Source organism: Xenopus laevis, chromosome 7L, assembly GCF_017654675.1.
Source record: "Xenopus laevis strain J_2021 chromosome 7L, Xenopus_laevis_v10.1, whole genome shotgun sequence".
NCBI classification, from domain to species: Eukaryota; Metazoa; Chordata; class Amphibia; order Anura; family Pipidae; genus Xenopus; species Xenopus laevis.
Genome location: NC_054383.1, coordinates 103773750 through 103791944, shown reverse-complemented (window position 1 = coordinate 103791944; position 18195 = coordinate 103773750). Strand labels below are relative to the sequence as shown.

Below are 18195 nucleotides of genomic sequence, written 5' to 3'. Positions count from 1 at the left end.
AGCTGTATATGTTGTATTTATTTAAAGTTTATATAGAAGATGTGGCACGGACCCACCAGATTCAGACTTACACAGTGGTCAGTGTGTATCCCATGCTTGCTGCTTTTCATTAAACACATGAATTGACCTACAGAGCTAACAATCTAAACAGAAAGCATGTGATATATAAAGTGGGGATGATGTGTGATGTAGAGGTTGTGGTACAACCATTCTTCAGTTATCAGTGACTGCTGGAAGTTGTAGTTTAACAACTGCTGTAGGGATGCAGGTTGGACATCCCTCAATTATGTTATCCATCCCCTTAGAAGAGGACCCCAGCCTTCGTGCACATCTATAAAGTGTTAACTGATTTATTGTCAGTTTACCAATGCCATGTAGGGGTTAAACGGCACTTATTAAACGACAGGGGTAGACTCCATGCTATGAGATTGGAATACATTACTGGGCACCAGCTGCACAGAACTGCTCCCCCCCCCCTGACACATGCAAATAGTCTGAGCCAGTTTGCTTTAAAGGCACAGCATCACATTGAACAAAGGAATGTGGCATTGCCATGACATCACTAATACCCATCTTAGCAATGCAATCTGTTTTATTGGCTATTGACATTATGCTGAGTATTGACACAAGGCTCACACCCATTTGCATCCTCCGTCTCAGCTGAGCAAGGGAGTAAGATGTGGGATTTATGATTAATTCTGAGTTAGCAAGGCAGGTAGCCTGTCTCCTCTGAGGAAAGGAGCGCTGCACATGTGCCTCTTTATAGCCCTGTATGCCTGGAGCCTTCCTACCCTTCCAGCAGTGTTTTCATGAAACACAATGCAATTTATTCCGTTTTTGGAGTTCTGCCTTTTCAGGCAGAGGTAAGTATTTTATATCATACCATTTCGTGTCTTAATTGCTTGTAGCTTTATTTAATTGTGATTTATTATTTATTATTAGGAGAAATGTATCCCATTCTTATAGTCAGAAAATGCTTTTTATTCATTTGCAATGCAGTATATGTTTTTGTATCGCTGTTGTGTTGAATTGGGATTATTAAAAGGAATCTTGCATATCTGTAGTCTGCCATTGGTTATGTTGCAGGCATCATTTGGGGTGTTAGGTTCTGGCTTTACAAATGTCTTGTCTTTGTGTGCAACAGTCTTCTGCTCTGCTATTGTCAGTTCCCCAAAGTCCAATTAAAGCAAATGTGTAGATGCCTGGCAGGCAGGGGTCCAGGGTGTTTCTAAATCCTAAGAATTTGCTTTGCCTAAGATTAGCCACTCATGGCTACATGTAAATAGAGGATTTGCAAGTTTCGGCATTTGTCCGAGCGAAAGAAAGATTCCCCCTGGAAGCCTTTGTACAAACTCCAATATGTTTTGCTTTCCCTGCTTGTTATTCCCTGTCTGTTGAATGGATTTGATAATAGAAATATCAGCCTCAGATGGCTGTGAGATCCAAGCTCTTCATTTCTCTTCTTTGCTTTTGTGGAGCTCAGTTTATTGTGGGTGTATGCTTTTTATTTTCCATATTACAAATTTCCAACAAACCTCTTCTATTGTTTCAGGCTCCAGGACGAAGGAGGAAGAATATGACTGAATTTCTTGGGGACGCAAGTATTCCGGTACAAGATCCCCTTCAGGGTTTTAGCGGTTCTTTGCCCAACAACGGCACAGACACGTGGAAAAACAGAGCTGCCAGCCGCTTCAGTGGATTCTTTGGCTCTGCTGCTACTGGTCCATTTGGAAGGGTAAGATATTTGCCTTTAATCCGTAAAGTAACCACATTTATATTGCAGTGACCAGTGCAAACAGTTGGCCAGTGGCTTGTTTGTTTTACTCCACATTGACTGGGCTAGTATGTTTTCTATACAAACTGCTAAAATTGCCACTAACAGACATGAAGTACAAAATATATACTGAAAGAAAGAAAATAAAAATATATTTTTTTAACAACAATAACCAATATATATAGTATAATAAAGGCAAATCAATAATGGGAATTCCAATGTGTATTGCTTGCTTGTTTGTTTTGAAACAATTTAAGGTGAACAATTGCTGTTATATTGCTTCCAGTTCTTAATGCCACTAATGGTGATGTGTATTGCTACCTATTGGTATGCTAAGCAGTGTGCTTAAAGGGAACAAGAGAACAGGGTCCTGAATATTGATTGTTGTTAGGTTTAGACCCTCTACTGATCTAATTTAAGTGAGTGTGGCAAATTCGGACAAGATGAAGTTTCAACTGAAACCTGTCATGGGTCAGGTTACATAAATATGCTCTAAACTGACCAAACTCATATCATGTGTCTGGCCCCAATGAACAAAAAAAAGTTATAAAGAAACAGATAGTAGATTAGAGATAGAGTATAGATAGATGATAGATAGATAGATAGATAGATAGATAGATAGATAGATAGATAGATAGATAGATGATAGATAGATAGATAGATAGATAGATAGATAGATGATAGATAGATAGATAGATAGATAGATAGATAGATAGATGATAGATAGATAGATAGATAGATAGATAGATAATAGATAGATAGATAGATAATATATAGATAGATAGATAGATAATATATAGATAGATAGATAGATAGATAGATAGATAGATAGATAATAGATAGATAGATAGATAGATAGATAGATAGATACAGCTGTGCAGCAACACCCATGATCTCTATATTTGCCTGCTGTATAATGTATCATGCAAAATTATATATGCAAATAACTGTATGAAAGAAGGCTCAATAATAAATTCAAGCTGGCCCAAGAATACTGTACCTCACACACACGTAGTGCAGCTGTCACTGGCTGCCTTACAGCTGCTTCACTCGTGAAGAAAAGAGAAAATATTTACATTTTTAGTACACAGACAATTTAGCAGACATATAAATGTGACAACTTAAATTTGGAACATACACTGTTAAAAAAGGCTAATATGTGCCTTAGCATGCCTAAAACTGAGGATATCCGACATATCGCAGGCTGGCAGACATGAACTACAACTTCCAATATCCCCCAACAGCCACAACAGATACATCACAGCCCCTAATCTTAATGAATTGAGCTACTACCATGCAGATCACAAGAACCTGGTGGTGTAGAAGTTGACTTTAGTTGTCCAGAGGTTGTCCTGTTATACCAATATATGTTGAAATTGCTCATTAATTATGGCCTCATGTGCCCGCCTGTACCTCCTGGGCACCCTGCAGCTGTAGGGTCTGCTTCCTCTGTAGTTACATCCCTGGAGAAGACAATAGCAAAACTGTATTTAGTTTTGCTTTAAAATCTCTGGATCTTTTGTCATTAGATCCAAGATTTTTCAGTTTGAAACCCCATTGCCTGTCACACTCATGTGTTTAAAGCAAGCAGTAGCTACGCAGGGCAGCAGCCAGCTATGCAAAATGCAAGGATTAGTGCTGAACACACAAGCATTTGGCTTAGGCCTTCTAAATATGCTTCGTCACTGTATTTCCTTGGCCTCACTCTTTAGTATCATGTCACTTTTTTCAGTCATTTTGAGGTGACCGGCAGGTTTCAATTGTTTTGGACTCATTAAGTGATTCCGCCCTGGCCCACTCATACCAGCTGTTCATTTCAATGTGACAGTCCCAAGGGTATTGCCAAGGGTCCTAGCACGAGCCACAGTTAAGAGTAGAACAAAGAACCGAATCCGCTTGTCCCAACGTGTCCCCCTCCTAATCACATTAGCTGTGCTGCTTCTCATTTACATACATTTATTTCTGCCTTCTGCCTTGTTGCTTGCACAATGCAGTGTTGGTTCTTTGTGTGTTAGTCACTTGCAGACTTCTTGGTGTCTGGCTCCCTATCCAAGAAAGGTAAGAGTCTCCATTCTTGAGTAAAAATGTTCCCGATGCGTGAAAAGCAATGTAAGAAACAAAAGTGCTTCATTTAAGCTTCAGTGGAACTTTCCCAACTGGCATTGGTAAAATTGTTATAGCCATGCATTGCTTCAATTTTGTCTTCAGAAGTATCACACATACACATCCATAGGAGAGCAAACCAAGAATGTATTTACTTTAATTTTCTTTTGTTTGGTACTAATCAATACTAATACTAAATAGAATGTCTGATTCATGCTGAGCAATTGTGTATGTTTTCCTTTCAGGAGATAGACAAAATGGAGCAGCTGGAAAGCAAGTTGCATTCATACAGTATGTTTGGCCTTCCCAAGTTGCCCCAGCAGCTTTGCTTCGACCAGGACTCGTGGGAGGAAGAAGAAGACGATACCAACCTGACTCTAGAAGATAGCTGGCAGGAAATCATTGAGGTTCCTGAGGTAATTTGTTTTTCTGCCTAGCGAATTGTGACAGCTTTTCTTTTCTCTTGTACTGTCTTTGTGTCACCAACTGACAAATTCAACCCATTTCATTGCATACAGTTGTGCATTATAGAACAGATTTAGGATTGATAGGTCAGTAAATCTCACTGAGATATTGAGAATTGAATAGGGACATTTTCTTCAATCTACTGTATATATATATATATATATATATATATATATATATATATATATATATATATATATATATATATATATATATATATATATATATATATATATATATATACTCCCATTTCATGTACGTTACCACAGATGATTTCTGTGAAAGAGAAGTGCAGGGAGTTGATGTGGAGTATATCAGTGTTACGTCAATATCTTGCAAATGTAAAGCACTTACATTGCATATTTGTGAGTTTGCTTCTCTCTCTTCTCTTTTCTATCAGACTCTTACTAGGCGACAGTGCCACCAGCAAGAGGCCATTTGGGAGTTACTACATACAGAAGCCACATACATCAAGAAACTGAAAGTGATAACTGATGTAAGGTTCTTATCGACTATCTATCTATCTATCTATCTATCTATCTATCTATCTATCTATCTATCTATTTATCTATCTATCACTATCTATCTATCTATCTATCTATCTATCTATCTATCTATCTATCTATCTATCTATCTATCTATCTATCTATTAGGGATGCACCAAATCCACTTTTTGGGATTAGACCAAATCCCTGAATCCTTATTGAAAGATTCGGTCAAATTCCGAATCTTAATTTGCATATGCAAATCTATCTATCATCTATCAGCTATTATCTATCTATCTATCTATCTATCTATCTATCTATCTATCTATCTATCTATCTATCATCTACTGTATTTATCTATGAAACTATCATTATCTATCTTCTATGTATTATCTATCTATCTATCTATCTATCTATCTATCTATCTATCTATCATCTATCTATCTATCTATCTATCTATCTATCTATCTATCTATCTATCATCTATCTGTAAATTACTCTACAATTATAACTTCCAAACACAACACATTAAAGTTTTTTTTTCCATTTCTCTATTCCACAGCTTTTCCTTTGTTGCCTGTTGAATCTACAAGAGTCCGGACTATTATGTGAGGTAAAATTCGTTTTTCTTTCTTTTTTTCTGTTTTTACAAATTTTTACAAATTATGTTAACATAGACAAAGTCTGATATTACAGTAAATTCCGTACATACAGTATCCATGCACTATTTACATACGTTAGAAATACCTAGGCTCATTTGGGATTCCAAAATTATATTGTATGTAGAGAAAAATAAAGGCAGTTTAAAAACTAAACAGAAAGAGTTAATTTGTATTTCAAACTGGGTTTACCTAAAAAGGTCAGAAATAAAAGGGTTCCACAAGAAATTACCCTGCTTTACTCTGACTATTATGCTAATGTTCCCATAGTCACTATGGCTTACACAAAATTAATGTTTTTTTTTCTTTCTTAACAAAGGTGGAACCTGACAAGTTGTTCAGCAATGTCCAGGAGATCATCCAGTTACACAAAACCCTTTGGAGCACTGTCATGGTACCAGTACTGGAGAAGGCAAGAAAGACTAAGAGTTTACTAAACCCCATGGACTTCCAAAATGGATTCAAAACGGTAATAATATATAAATGGAAAATATAGAATGATATAATTTATAATAAAAAATAGTGTAGAATAGTTTAAATGATTTGTTACATTTTTGCCTTGGACATTTAAATTCCTAATATGTCAAGTTCAGAAAGCAAAGCTGAAAAATGTCATAAATATTAATATGAAATATAATTATACAAATCTTTTGTTTATTACATTTACAGTTCGAGTCCCTGTTTAAACCATATATCAGATACTGTATGGAGGAGGAAGGCTGCATGGAATATATGAGAAATCTGCACCGGGACAATGAGATTTTTAAGTCCTACGTAACGGTATGTGTATTGCCACAAGTTTGCAGATTTTATAAATGCCTTTTCTGAAGATGAGACACTGCTGAGATATCATAGTGATACAGTGTTCAATTACAGCAATACTGCTCTGTTTTTGATTCCATTTTGCAACAGGGCATCATCCAGTTAATGTGTAGTGATGGGCGAATTTATTCGCCAGGCGCGAATTCGCGGCGAATTTGCGCGATTCGCGTCCAGCGAATAAATTCGCGAAACGCCCGCGAAAATTCGCCGTTTCGCAAATTTTTCGCCGCTTCGCGAATTTCGCGCCAAATTCGCGAATTTTTCGGCGAAGCGAAACGGCGCAAATTCGCCCATCACTATTAATGTGCCTTCTGTATTCTAAACCTAAAAGGGGTGTTATAGTGTTTTGTGCATGTGCATTGCCCGAAATACATCTCTTACTGCCTAAAAAATACGATGTACATGATCTGAACTTGTGCCAAGTAATTCTGGGTTGAAATATAGAAATGTAATAATGTATAAAACCTGCCCATCCCACAAATGATTCTCTGATATTTTCTCTTCAGTGGTCGGAAAAACACAAGCAATGCAATCGACTGAAACTGAGTGACATGTTGGTGAAGCCACATCAGCGCCTTACAAAGTATCCCCTGCTGCTGAAATCAATCTTGAAAAAGACAGATGACCCGCAAATCAGAGAGTCCATCATTCTCATGGTAAACATTTCACATATGGCTTTATAGGCAAACAGATACTGGCGATATGTTATAAGCAATATCAGAGAAAGGGAATGAGATTCCTTCCATCTACTGTAGACCTGGAGCTCCCCTTTCTTTCTTTCTTTCTTTCTTTCTTTCTTTCTTTCTTTCTTTCTTTCTTTCTTTCTTTCTTTCTTTCTTTCTTTCTTTCTTTCTTTCTTTCTTTCTTTCTCCCTCTATTGTATCCATCCCATCCCTCCCTCCCTTCCATCCATCCATCCATCCATCCATCCTTCCATCCATCCCTTCCATCCATCCATCCCATGATCAGTCAATAACAAATTTCTTATGTGATTATTTTAGATCAGCTCAGTGGAGCGTTTCATCAATCATGTGAATTCACGGATGCGCCAAAGACAAGAACAGCAACGCCTGGCCGCAATTATTGGCCGCATTGATTCTTATGAGGCTGTGGACAGCAGCACAGACGAAGTGGACAAGGTGACTTACCATATCTGAATATTTGTCTTTTTTGAAAAAAAAAAAAACTTGGTCTATTGTGCCAATTGCATTCTTATCTGTTGTCCTTTTTTTTAGATTCTAAAAGAATTCTGCAGGCTAGATTTAACAGCCCCCATGATTGGAACATCCCCTGAAGATACACGTCAACTTCTTTTAGAAGGAAGTCTAAAGATGAAGGAAGGGAAAGATAGCAAGGTGATTATTAAAAACTTGTATTTTGATGCTTGCTGCATTTCTGCCAAACTTTTTTAATGGTTTGCCTTATACTAATTTACCATATAACATTCTATCAAGACCAGGCACTATATACATTTTAGTCCTGACCATGTTGTTTTTCATCAATTATGGGAACCTTGTGTATAATTCTTTTGTTCATCTGATATATCATCAATTTATGGCATATGATAAATGGATACTCAGAGCTTTTATTAAAAAAAGGGGCAACAATCCAAATAAAGTTTCTTTTAATTCAGTGAATATAATTTTAAAAATAAAAGAATGGCAATCTGATTATCATGAGAAATATCATTGTTCCATAACAGCATGTTCCTCTTTCAGATGGATGTTTACTGTTTCCTGTTCACTGATCTCTTCCTCATTACAAAGCCAGTCAAAAAAGCTGAAAGAACCAAAGTAATTAGGCAGCCGCTACTAGTGGATAAAATTGTATGCAGGGAACTTAAAGATCCAGGCAAGTGAAAACACATTTTTCTTGAATATTTGTTAGATTGTATTTATTATTGTCTAGGGAGTCTAGCTCTGCTTTGCATCATTGACAAATTCGAGGTATTCGAGTTTTTCAATTATTTTATTAATTTGAGTTTGTTATATTCAGATTTTGTACTAAATAAGGTAACATTTTTGTATTTTTTTTTTTTTAAATTGTGAGTTTATTCGAAGTAGGAAAAACCTCGAAATCACATCTTGATAACTAAGGCTCTAATTGTGGTCAAATAATGCAGTCTTTTCCATGTACTTATTATCTTCTACAATTTCCACTGCAGGTTCCTTCTTGCTGATCTATCTGAATGAATTCCGCAGTGCCGTTGCTGCATATACATTTCAAGCCAGTGGGCAGTCATTGTGCAGAGGGTGGATTGAAGCCTTTTACAATGCACAGGTAAGGATGGAGCAGTAAGCATAAACACATATAGAGTTGTATGCCATTTAGCATATCATTTACAACAAGCATTTATTGTGACATATGTTATAGTGTATTTTGTCCCAAAAACCATTACGGCAAACATAATACAGTTAGTACCTAAGAGACTGCATTTTAGTATTTAGCTAAAACTCCCGGCATCAATTGACAGCCAAATATATAGTTAAAGGGATCCTGTCATCGGAAAACATGTTTTTATCAAAATGCATCAGTTAATAGTGCTACTCCAGAAGATTTCTGCACTGAAATCCATTTCTCAAAAACACAAACAGATTTTTTATATTTAATTTTGAAATCTGACATGGGGCTAGACATTTTGTCAATTTCCCAGCTGCCCCTGGTCATGTGACTTGTGCCTGCTCTTTAGGAGAGAAATGCTTTCTGGCAGGCTGCTGTTTTTCCTTCTCAATGTAACTGAATGTGTCTCAGTGGGACATGGGTTTTTACTATTGAGTGTTGTTCTTAGATCTACCAGGCAGCTGTTATCTTGTGTTAGGGAGCTGTTATCTGGTTACCTTCCCATTGTTCTTTTGTTTGGCTGCTGGGTGGGAAAAGGGGAGGGGGTGATATCACTCCAACTTGCAGTACAGCAGTAAAGAGTGATTGAAGTTTATCAGAGCACAAGTCACATGACTTGGGGCAGCTGGGAAATTGACAATATGTCTAGCCCCATGTCAGATTTCAAAATTGAATATAAAAAAATCTGTTTGCTCTTTTGAGAAGTGGATTCCAGTGCAGAATTCTGCTGGAGCAGCACTATTAACTGATTCATTATGAAAAATTTTTTTTTCCCATGACAGTATCCCTTTAAGAAAATGATCAGCACTGTGTTTCCACTAATCCTAGTACAATAAACAGTTGAAGATGGTCCTCTAGTTGGGCATCTTTTTTTCTACAATGGTTGTCTGCTACTTTTTCTGCTAAGACGCTGTTGAAGGAGAAAAGGAAAAGGGCAGCCCTTCCCTCTTTTATACTAGAGATGCTTATGTTTATATATATTGGAACCCATTAGAGTCTGTTGAAACTGGCATTAATCATTTTAATGATGATCTATTAGAATCTCTTGCAAAGAACGAGGCAGGAGTGTCTGCGTAACCAGCAACCAGTGCCGCATCTTCAAGAAGAGGAGGAAGATATGGAAAGTGGGACGTCGGCTGCGAGCTCCCCAACCATACGGCGCAGGAGCAGTGCAGACATGTTAAACAGGTAAAGCCCTTACTTAAATATTGCAGTGTATGAAATTATATGCAGTTATATTGCAGTGATATTCTAGAAAGGACATATTAACATTCATTAGCGTTTTCCTGTAAGCACCTGCTTTATGTGTAATGGCAATCTTGTTCTTCAGGGGAACTTGTGTAAGGGGTTGCAATCCATATTGTAGTTACTTAGTCTAGGCAAAAAATCTATAATCGTTATTAAGATTAGCATACAGCCAGTGAGATTGTAGGCAAAAGTTGGCTGATAAAAAAACATTTTCTTTGTTTCTCTCTTAGATTATTAAGAGTTCCATTTTAAATATCACCTGTTAAAGGCTCCACTAATCGTTTAAATTTTGTATATTTTGCAGTCAGTCAGATAGTTCCACCGAAACTATCTCAGTGGTTGTCATTGATGCTGGCGACGAGCTTTCTTCTCCTGAAGTTGAAAATGGACCATTTGACTCTCAGTCAGATGAAACTTCAATTAGTACAACTGCATCATCCATTACGCCAACAAGAGACATGTTTGAAAGTATGGACTCTCCTGAAACACACCCAGTTGTTGACTCCAATTATTTAAAACTGGAACCAAACGGTTGTAGATCTTCATCCATTGACAGCGCTTATGGAACTCTTTCTCCAACGTCGTTGGAAGAGTTTGTAGGACGTCAGCAACAGGAAATAGCAGAGGATGAGAGAGAGTCCATTAGTTCCCAGCGTTCTTCGTCTCCTAAACTTCGTAGGAGAACACCTGTTCAGCTCCTACCATGTAAATCTAAAGTACTGAAATCCAAGTCGGAAGCTAGCCTCCTTCATCTGATAACGACCGGTCCTTTGACTAGCAATAGTGAAGAAATAACTCATCTGACTCAAAGTAAAAGCTTAAGTGAACTTTTTATGTCCCCAAGACCTGATATTTTTTATCAACCGGATAATCTAAAAACAGACAGAAAATATATCTCCACAAACGGATTTAAAAGGACTAGCATGGTGGAGCGAACATCCAATCACATGGAGGAGCATGTCATAAAACCCAGATCTCAGTCAGACTGCACAGGCCGAAGAGTGGTCAACATTGGCAGCTGCAGTAGTAGCTCCTCAGATCTTTCCGAATCAGAGGAAAGCGGATCTGCAAAATCTACTGCTTGTTTCAGAAACGATAATAAAATACGAGATACGTTATCTGAGTCTGAGCAACTTCAATCCCTGCAAGAGTTTGAAGTGGACTCTTCAGAACATGTGTTCAGTAAATCTTTCCCCGAACAGTTTTCTGGTGAAGTAGAATTGAACAATGATAATGTTTCTGGTAGTGCCAGACGGACAATGTCAGATCCACAGTCTTCCCAACACAGGAAACTTACTTTGGCACAGTTGTACAGAATTAGAACGACTTTACTCCTTAATTCTACGCTAACTGCTTCGTAAGTATTCTATGCAATGATCTGTACTGTGTGCATCTATGTAATTGATCCTAACATGAAAGCCACCAATTTGTTCAGCATCTGTGAGAAGATCTTTAAAGAGACACTGACACAGACATTAAACCTTTTTTTTACATCTATCATAATATTGCATTGCTATGATTTTGCCATAAAAGTATTTACAGATGCTTTTACATTACCCATCTGATCCCCCATGTTCCTCACTGAGGGGGCTGCCATATTTGAGCTTCAGCAGTCTGTTAGCATTACAAATTCTAACTGACATGTTGAGAAGGGACAGTTAGGTTAGCTAAACAGTCCGGTTAAGGAATTTCAAGTAACAATTACTTACATAAGCAGCCCTATGAATGAAAAACGATCAACGTGACCTTTAGGTAACTTTTGATGTACATTAATATTTTGAATAATAATTTTTTAGTGTCAGTATCACTTTAAGTATATCCTGAATGCTGTATTGCCGCGTACATTCCAAAAATTGTTGCTTAGTGCCTTTACTCATACTTTCACTAGCAGCTTGTTGGTAAATATAATAAGTGAAAAGTCCCATAAAGAACAATAAAATAGAAGTCAAAAACTTTCAGGTTGTTACTGAGCATTAGTGGTCTTCTAACTCTCCCCTATATATCTACTGTCCCCCATTTTTTTTGTTAACATACTCTCCATGTAAGGCCTTACTAGGGCAATGGGTGTATGAAGTTAATCTTTGAAATCGCTGCCCTATCACATCGAGGCAAACTTATGAGTTGATGGAAATGACCTTGAAGTTATATAAATGTTCTTTTAATGTATTATAAAGTTACATTTTATCTCGAATGTATTGTTTTTCCTTTTCACTGGATTGGATAAAAGCTATGAGATGCAATCTCTGATAACTCATTTTTTCTCTTACAGAGAGGTGTAATTTCATGGAGACATCAGACACGGGATCCAGAGAGTAGATATTGTGAAGAAAGGTGCAGAACACAAATGGCTCTTCACATGGCAGATGCTGAAGATCACTATGCCCTACAAGTCGTAAACCTGGGAGTATGAAAATAATCACCCGATGAAGGATTATTGTATCCGAAACATGTTGTGCCGGAAAAAATAAAACAACACTGAATTTCATGAAGTGAATTTCAGAGTGAAGTTAATGCTGACTTCTGGAATGGATACCAGCTCGCATCAGGAGCACGTCTCTTCAAGGGGATCAAACTGAATTAATTCTCAGCAACTAACTTGTGACAGGGCTTTGTGTCTCCAAAGACTGCACAACAGAGAGAGATTTTACTTGCACTTTCAAATACCAGCCAAAACTCTTATAAGAAGTTCAGAGTTCTGGCACAGAACATACTGGTGGCATCAAGACTCATAGCATCAAAAAGAAAACGGACCCATAACTCATCTGAAACATCCAGTGGCTATGAGGAATAAACTTCCTCTGGGCTTTCATACTCTTCCTGTACATTCCCAGCATGCCAGCACAGATTCACCAGGCTAATCCAAGCAGCAAACAGGTTCCAGAGGCGAAGCAGAGGTACACGACGTGCCTGAAGGTGGCAGAATGGAGCCAACTTTACATTAATACAGTGTTTGGAAGTTGCCTGGATAAGATTTTCGGAACCAGAGCCAGCTCTTTGCAGAGGCACCTGCAGGGTTCAATGGAGACTTGGAGTAACCTGGCAAGCGACAGAGCCCAGGAGTTATTAAATCAGGTGGTGGGACAGTTCTTTGTTGGCAGGAACTTCCTATTTGGCGTCAAGGTATGGGATCCGTTATTCGGAAACCCATTATACAGAAAGCTCCGAATTACGGGAAGGCCATCTCCCATAGACTCCATTTTATCCAAATAATCCAAATAATTAAAAATGATTTCCTTTTTCTCTGTAATAATAAAAGAGTAACTTGTACTTGAAAAAAAAAAGATAAAAGAACAGAGCAACTCCGAACAGGCTTTTTCATATTTCCTTAAGAATATTGCAATTATGTAGCCACTGTATGTACTAGCAAAGCTGTAATTCACACCAGATATGTTTATTAAATAGCTCATCCAACTGAGCACTGTCGTATCATTATCCGTCAGAGTACTCCGAATAATGGATTCCACATGGTGCTGGCCTTTTCTATTGCAATCGATGACCAAAGTTAGCTTTCATGTTCCTTAATTGGACAAGCAGGGTCTAACTTTTGGGAATGTGTTGGTGTGTAGCTTTATGAAATATGATTTAAAAAAAACAAAAAACTGTGAAATATGTAAGTCACAGGAGTTAGAGGTTGTGTTTCTATGATACTTAGAAGATAATATGCCCTGCAGGGAAACGTTTTCTTCTTTATTTTTATGAAATGGGATGTTGTTCTAAAAAAACCAGAGAAACCTGAAAATGTTTACAGGAACAGTATTATAATTATTGTGAGACATGGTGCTTGCCAATGTTTAAATTATTTTTTTTTTCCATTGAGATTATATGTTTAAATATGAATGTTTATAAATCTATTTAACATTTAAAGGGCACTTTATGTGTATTTTTAACAAGCCACAGATATTGATTCATTAGCACTGCATGAATTCTTGCAGATTTTGTATTGAGTTTATTAGGACAGCATTACCTGCCTGTATATTAAATTGCTCTTAACCACTGACAAGCTGTACTTTTCCAACGTGAAATCCTGTGCCCTCCCCACCCTAGTTTATATCGTTTTCTAGCATTGTACCCTGTGTGTAGGATATGTGCTCCTCATTTTACTTGGAAAAGTATATAACATGTAAATATTTTTTTAACTAAAACTTGTAAATTAAAAGACATGAAATTTGACGTGCGCTGGTAGGTTAAATACACATTCAGTACCTGTAAAAATATATTTAGCAAGAGACGTACAATAAAAACATTTACACCAAAACACTACATTCTTAGCGGTCTTACATTTATCAATGTATTTCTTTTATTGCATGGGGGTGGGTGCTAAATGAAAGAAGACTGTTTGCATCATGGGCATTTATATCTGTACTGTTACCCAGATACATTGAAGTCATTAAAAGAAATGACTTCCTGCCAAGATGAATTTAATATTCTGTTGATCTTTATGACACATATCTGCCACTAATGAAATAACTTCTCAAACAGTCAAAACAAAGAATGATGATGGGAGCTTGGTTATTGGCAGAAAAGGCCATGCAAGCATCATTTCATGATCATATATCTATCTACAAACTATATTTCATTTTACCTTGGCATATTAAGTAGAATGAGCCTCATGGGCTCTGGCTAGAGATTTATGTAAACATTGCAGTCCTGATATTTAAAGCAATTGTATATCTGCAAAATATGTGAACCTGATATACACAGATAGTGATGGACGAGTTTCTCCCATTTCAGCGGAATTTACAAATTTCCAGCAAAATCGTGAAACGGGCAAAAATTTACACCCGTGTCGATTTTTATGCTGGCGTTAATGGCAATGAGCATCCGAATAGTGTTGACGTGAGGCGGTTTTGACACGGTTTTGAAACGCGTCCAACATTTCTAGGGAGTTTCGCAAACGTATTCGTCAATGACAAAATGTGGAAATTCGCTGCTAATTCACGGCAGCCAAATTTATTCGCCCATCACTATACACAAATTATGCCCATAGCAATTTCTCTTTTTGCGTGCTGATATTGAGAGCACAGTAATGTTTCATGGTGGTGGTGTCTTGCCTGTATGTGAGCCTAGAAATTGGATAAAGAACCAGAGCACATACAGAGGGAGGTCGAAATACTGTATACACTGATGGTACAGTAAGTGTATGTCTGCCCTTCTAATGGTGCAGTACAGAAAATGAATGGACCTTGCATTTCTAGAGACTGATTCCATATTCCTTTTTAAGAAAATCACACGCAAAACTGAGGCAAATATTTCATAATGTGCTTAGAATAGCAATTTGTACTAGTTCACTAGCTGGTAACAGTTAGAAAATGCTCCACTATACATTTGCAGGTTATCTTTTTACGTTTAGAGGACCAGCATTTATTTTCCTCCAGATCATTTCTTTTTTGCTTGTCATGTAAACCAGTGTAATATTTCCCATACATTTATAAATGTGGGTCCATTTACAGTATCATAGTGTATTGTTAGTTTTTTTTCCTGCTGTGACTTTTTTTTTTGTCTAGGCTACTTTTTTGTCCAAATGCATTAAGGTCAATGGGAGTTTTTTCTCAAGTTATTTCTCACCCAAAATACATTAATGTCAATGGCCTTTTTTTCTTGCAGCAATTTTTTTGTTGTGGTGAAGTTTTTTTGCAGCAAATTTATGCTGCAGTTTTGTGAAAAATTCAGAGATGACGAAATGTGGAATTTTGAAAAAAAAGTCGCTCATCACTACTAATATGTTAATCCAATAAGCAGCAATAGCAGAGGCAAAACAAGATTAAAAATGACTTTTTGAACATGGTCAAATCATTCTTCATTCTTGTGCAGGATATACTTTTACCTTAGCTTCCAAACCAGTTCAAGAATGTGAGGTTGCTAATGTTATAAGCATAATAAAGGGAATGTATGTGCATAGCACCAGTGGAGTAACTAGAAGTTACTGGGCCCCACAGCATATTTAACTAGGGCCCCAAAACATTGGTAAATTGACCTATTCTAGAAAGATATATTGCAATTGTTCACAGATTAGGACCATACTAGGCCCACTACAGTCCCGAGCCCCCCTCCAACTGCAGGGTCTGCATCCTCTATAGTTAAAACTAAAAGACCACTGTTTTGAGTAAAATCTGATATTTTCAGATTTTTTAAAAAAACACAGTTGCTCAAATCTCCGTGAATTTCCTGTGGCCAGTCCTGCCTCTTGTATTTATTTTCCACACAGTTGTTTAGAAAGTGATACCTTGTCAATTACAATCTTTGTCAGGTTTGTCAACCTTTTTCAACCACTTAGAATCCTTAGAAAAGAGGTAAAATATTGTTTCCTTTTCTGTAATACGGCTAATAAAAGCAGACTGTAGTTACTTATGGGAAGGCTAACTGAGATAGGAAGAAACGAGGTCTTGTTAAAAAGTCACAGTCACGTGTATCAATACATTTGTGCTAATTACAGAATTGATATATATATATTTCTTCTAATATCACTTTCACTGCCATCCAGAAGTCTCAGAAGACCCAGCAGACTTTTAGTGCTGTAGTTATTTGTAACCAATGTACTTTACTGGTAAAATAAACCTAAAGAGTGGAAAAGGGTTATTTTGTTACATATATTGTTATATAAACATTTCCTTTACTGCATGAAAAAAAATATTCTTCTTAGTTAGGTCAAGGTTGCTAAACCTCAAACAGGAAATGAATGATGAGGACAGGACTTCAGTAGCAGCTAAAGACCAAAGTACATATTCTGAAAAGTTGCAAGAAAACCCCCAAAGACTCAATTTTAATTTTACAAGAATGTTCTTTTCTCCCATTGAGATCAATCAATTAGTACACCGTCACTGCCTTGGACATTTGAGTAGATAAAATACAGTTAATACACAAGTGAAAAATAAATGCATCCATTTTAGTGGATTTTTTTGTTTTAAGATGGCTATTTTAGATGTTCAAAACTACAAGTCAAAAAATTATTCAAGTATGGGCTTACAGCAGCGCTTACTATACCCTAGACTGACTTCTCTGTACCACTGAAAGACAAAGGCCCCCACTGATGAGGCCATACTGATAATCCTAAAGTTTTTCCCCCTAAGAATTTTTCAAATAACTATGTAACGAAAGGCTCATGCAATTCTTTTGAGAGATTTAATTGTTTACCTATTGTGACAAAGAACTGAATGACTTTAGTTCCCCTTTAAAGGTAACCATTCAGAAAGGGCCAGCTTTCATATGGATTCATGAGTAGCTCAGGCATCACTTGGTTTCATATTCTTGTGACTGGCACACTTTCTTGTTTACATATAAACAGTCGCAATGCAAGGTGCAAGTGTGTCTGCCATTTTAGCCTCTAGTAAATCTGGGCCAAAGCATAAATAAATGGGGACATGGGGAAGAGGAAATTTCTGACTAAATCTAAGCTTTCCCCAAAAGGCCAGCACCATGTACATAGATCTTATGTATATCTATTTAGTTACATGCCATGATTTGCTGTTTCCTCTTGCAGCTGGTTCATACCCTAACTCTATATATACAGACCACTACATGTGCAGTTTGCCCTTAAACAGAGAGAATCCATGTCCTTAAAAGCATTTTGTATGTGTACATTTTCAATATTTATTATTTTTGTTTTTTGTTGATTTTATAAAATTATTTGTGTACATTATTTCATTCGGAGAACATTAACTGCACATTTACTGATGCCAGTTGTGTATTTATTTTCTTTTTATATGCTAAGTGTATGCACTGTTGGCATACTGGCTTGTTTAGTTGCTGCATAATGTCTCTTTAGGGCTTCTAGTAACTGCTCCTAACATTGTTACATTACCAACTTTTTGCATCACTGCAGAATAATAAACAGATGATCAACTGGATGTTTCTTTTCTTTTCATTAAAGTTGTGCCGCTGCATCACTCTCTGCTAAGATGTTCCCAGCATTATTCTATATTTCTGCAGATTATGTAGACATTTTATGAATATAGTACAGTGCTGACTGAGGGTGAGAATTTTTCTAATCTACATGGTGGAGGGCTGATAATGGAAGCCAGTGTTAGCCACTCCCTGTTTTTAGGCCACACCCACTTTAAACCACACCCATGTTACCGCAAGACCATGTCCACATTAATAGCACAACCATTAATATCAAGACATATATGTCCCAAGGCTTTTCAATAATAAAAATAAATTATTATTATTGGAAAGCCTTGGGACATATATCTTTTGATATTAATGGTTTTGCATATGGACTGCCAATGAACTGGGGCAAGTCCCTTTGGCTTGGTCGTTGATTCACAGAAATCAGAAGTGGACCCCCGATTGAATACGAATG

General features: G+C 37.0%; 1 protein-coding gene across 5 annotated transcripts in view; it reads left to right on the top strand.

Moving 5' to 3' along the window:
- The window catches only part of plekhg5.L (pleckstrin homology and RhoGEF domain containing G5 L homeolog), a 179894-nt gene extending 165743 nt beyond the window's left edge, over positions 1-14151 (top strand). For all 5 annotated transcript variants that reach the window (XM_041569422.1, XM_018226132.2, XM_041569424.1 and 2 more), the window contains 14 exons: positions 1553-1735; positions 4123-4293; positions 4743-4838; positions 5390-5440; positions 5806-5955; positions 6156-6266; positions 6815-6964; positions 7310-7447; positions 7544-7663; positions 8027-8159; positions 8473-8588; positions 9688-9836; positions 10201-11253; positions 12166-14151. In XM_041569422.1, coding sequence (XP_041425356.1) covers positions 1553-1735; positions 4123-4293; positions 4743-4838; positions 5390-5440; positions 5806-5955; positions 6156-6266; positions 6815-6964; positions 7310-7447; positions 7544-7663; positions 8027-8159; positions 8473-8588; positions 9688-9836; positions 10201-11253; positions 12166-12175 — 2631 coding nt within the window. In that variant the 3' untranslated portion in view covers positions 12176-14151. The remainder of the gene's footprint in view (positions 1-1552; positions 1736-4122; positions 4294-4742; positions 4839-5389; positions 5441-5805; positions 5956-6155; positions 6267-6814; positions 6965-7309; positions 7448-7543; positions 7664-8026; positions 8160-8472; positions 8589-9687; positions 9837-10200; positions 11254-12165) is intronic.
- The last annotated feature ends 4044 nt before the right edge of the window (positions 14152-18195 follow it).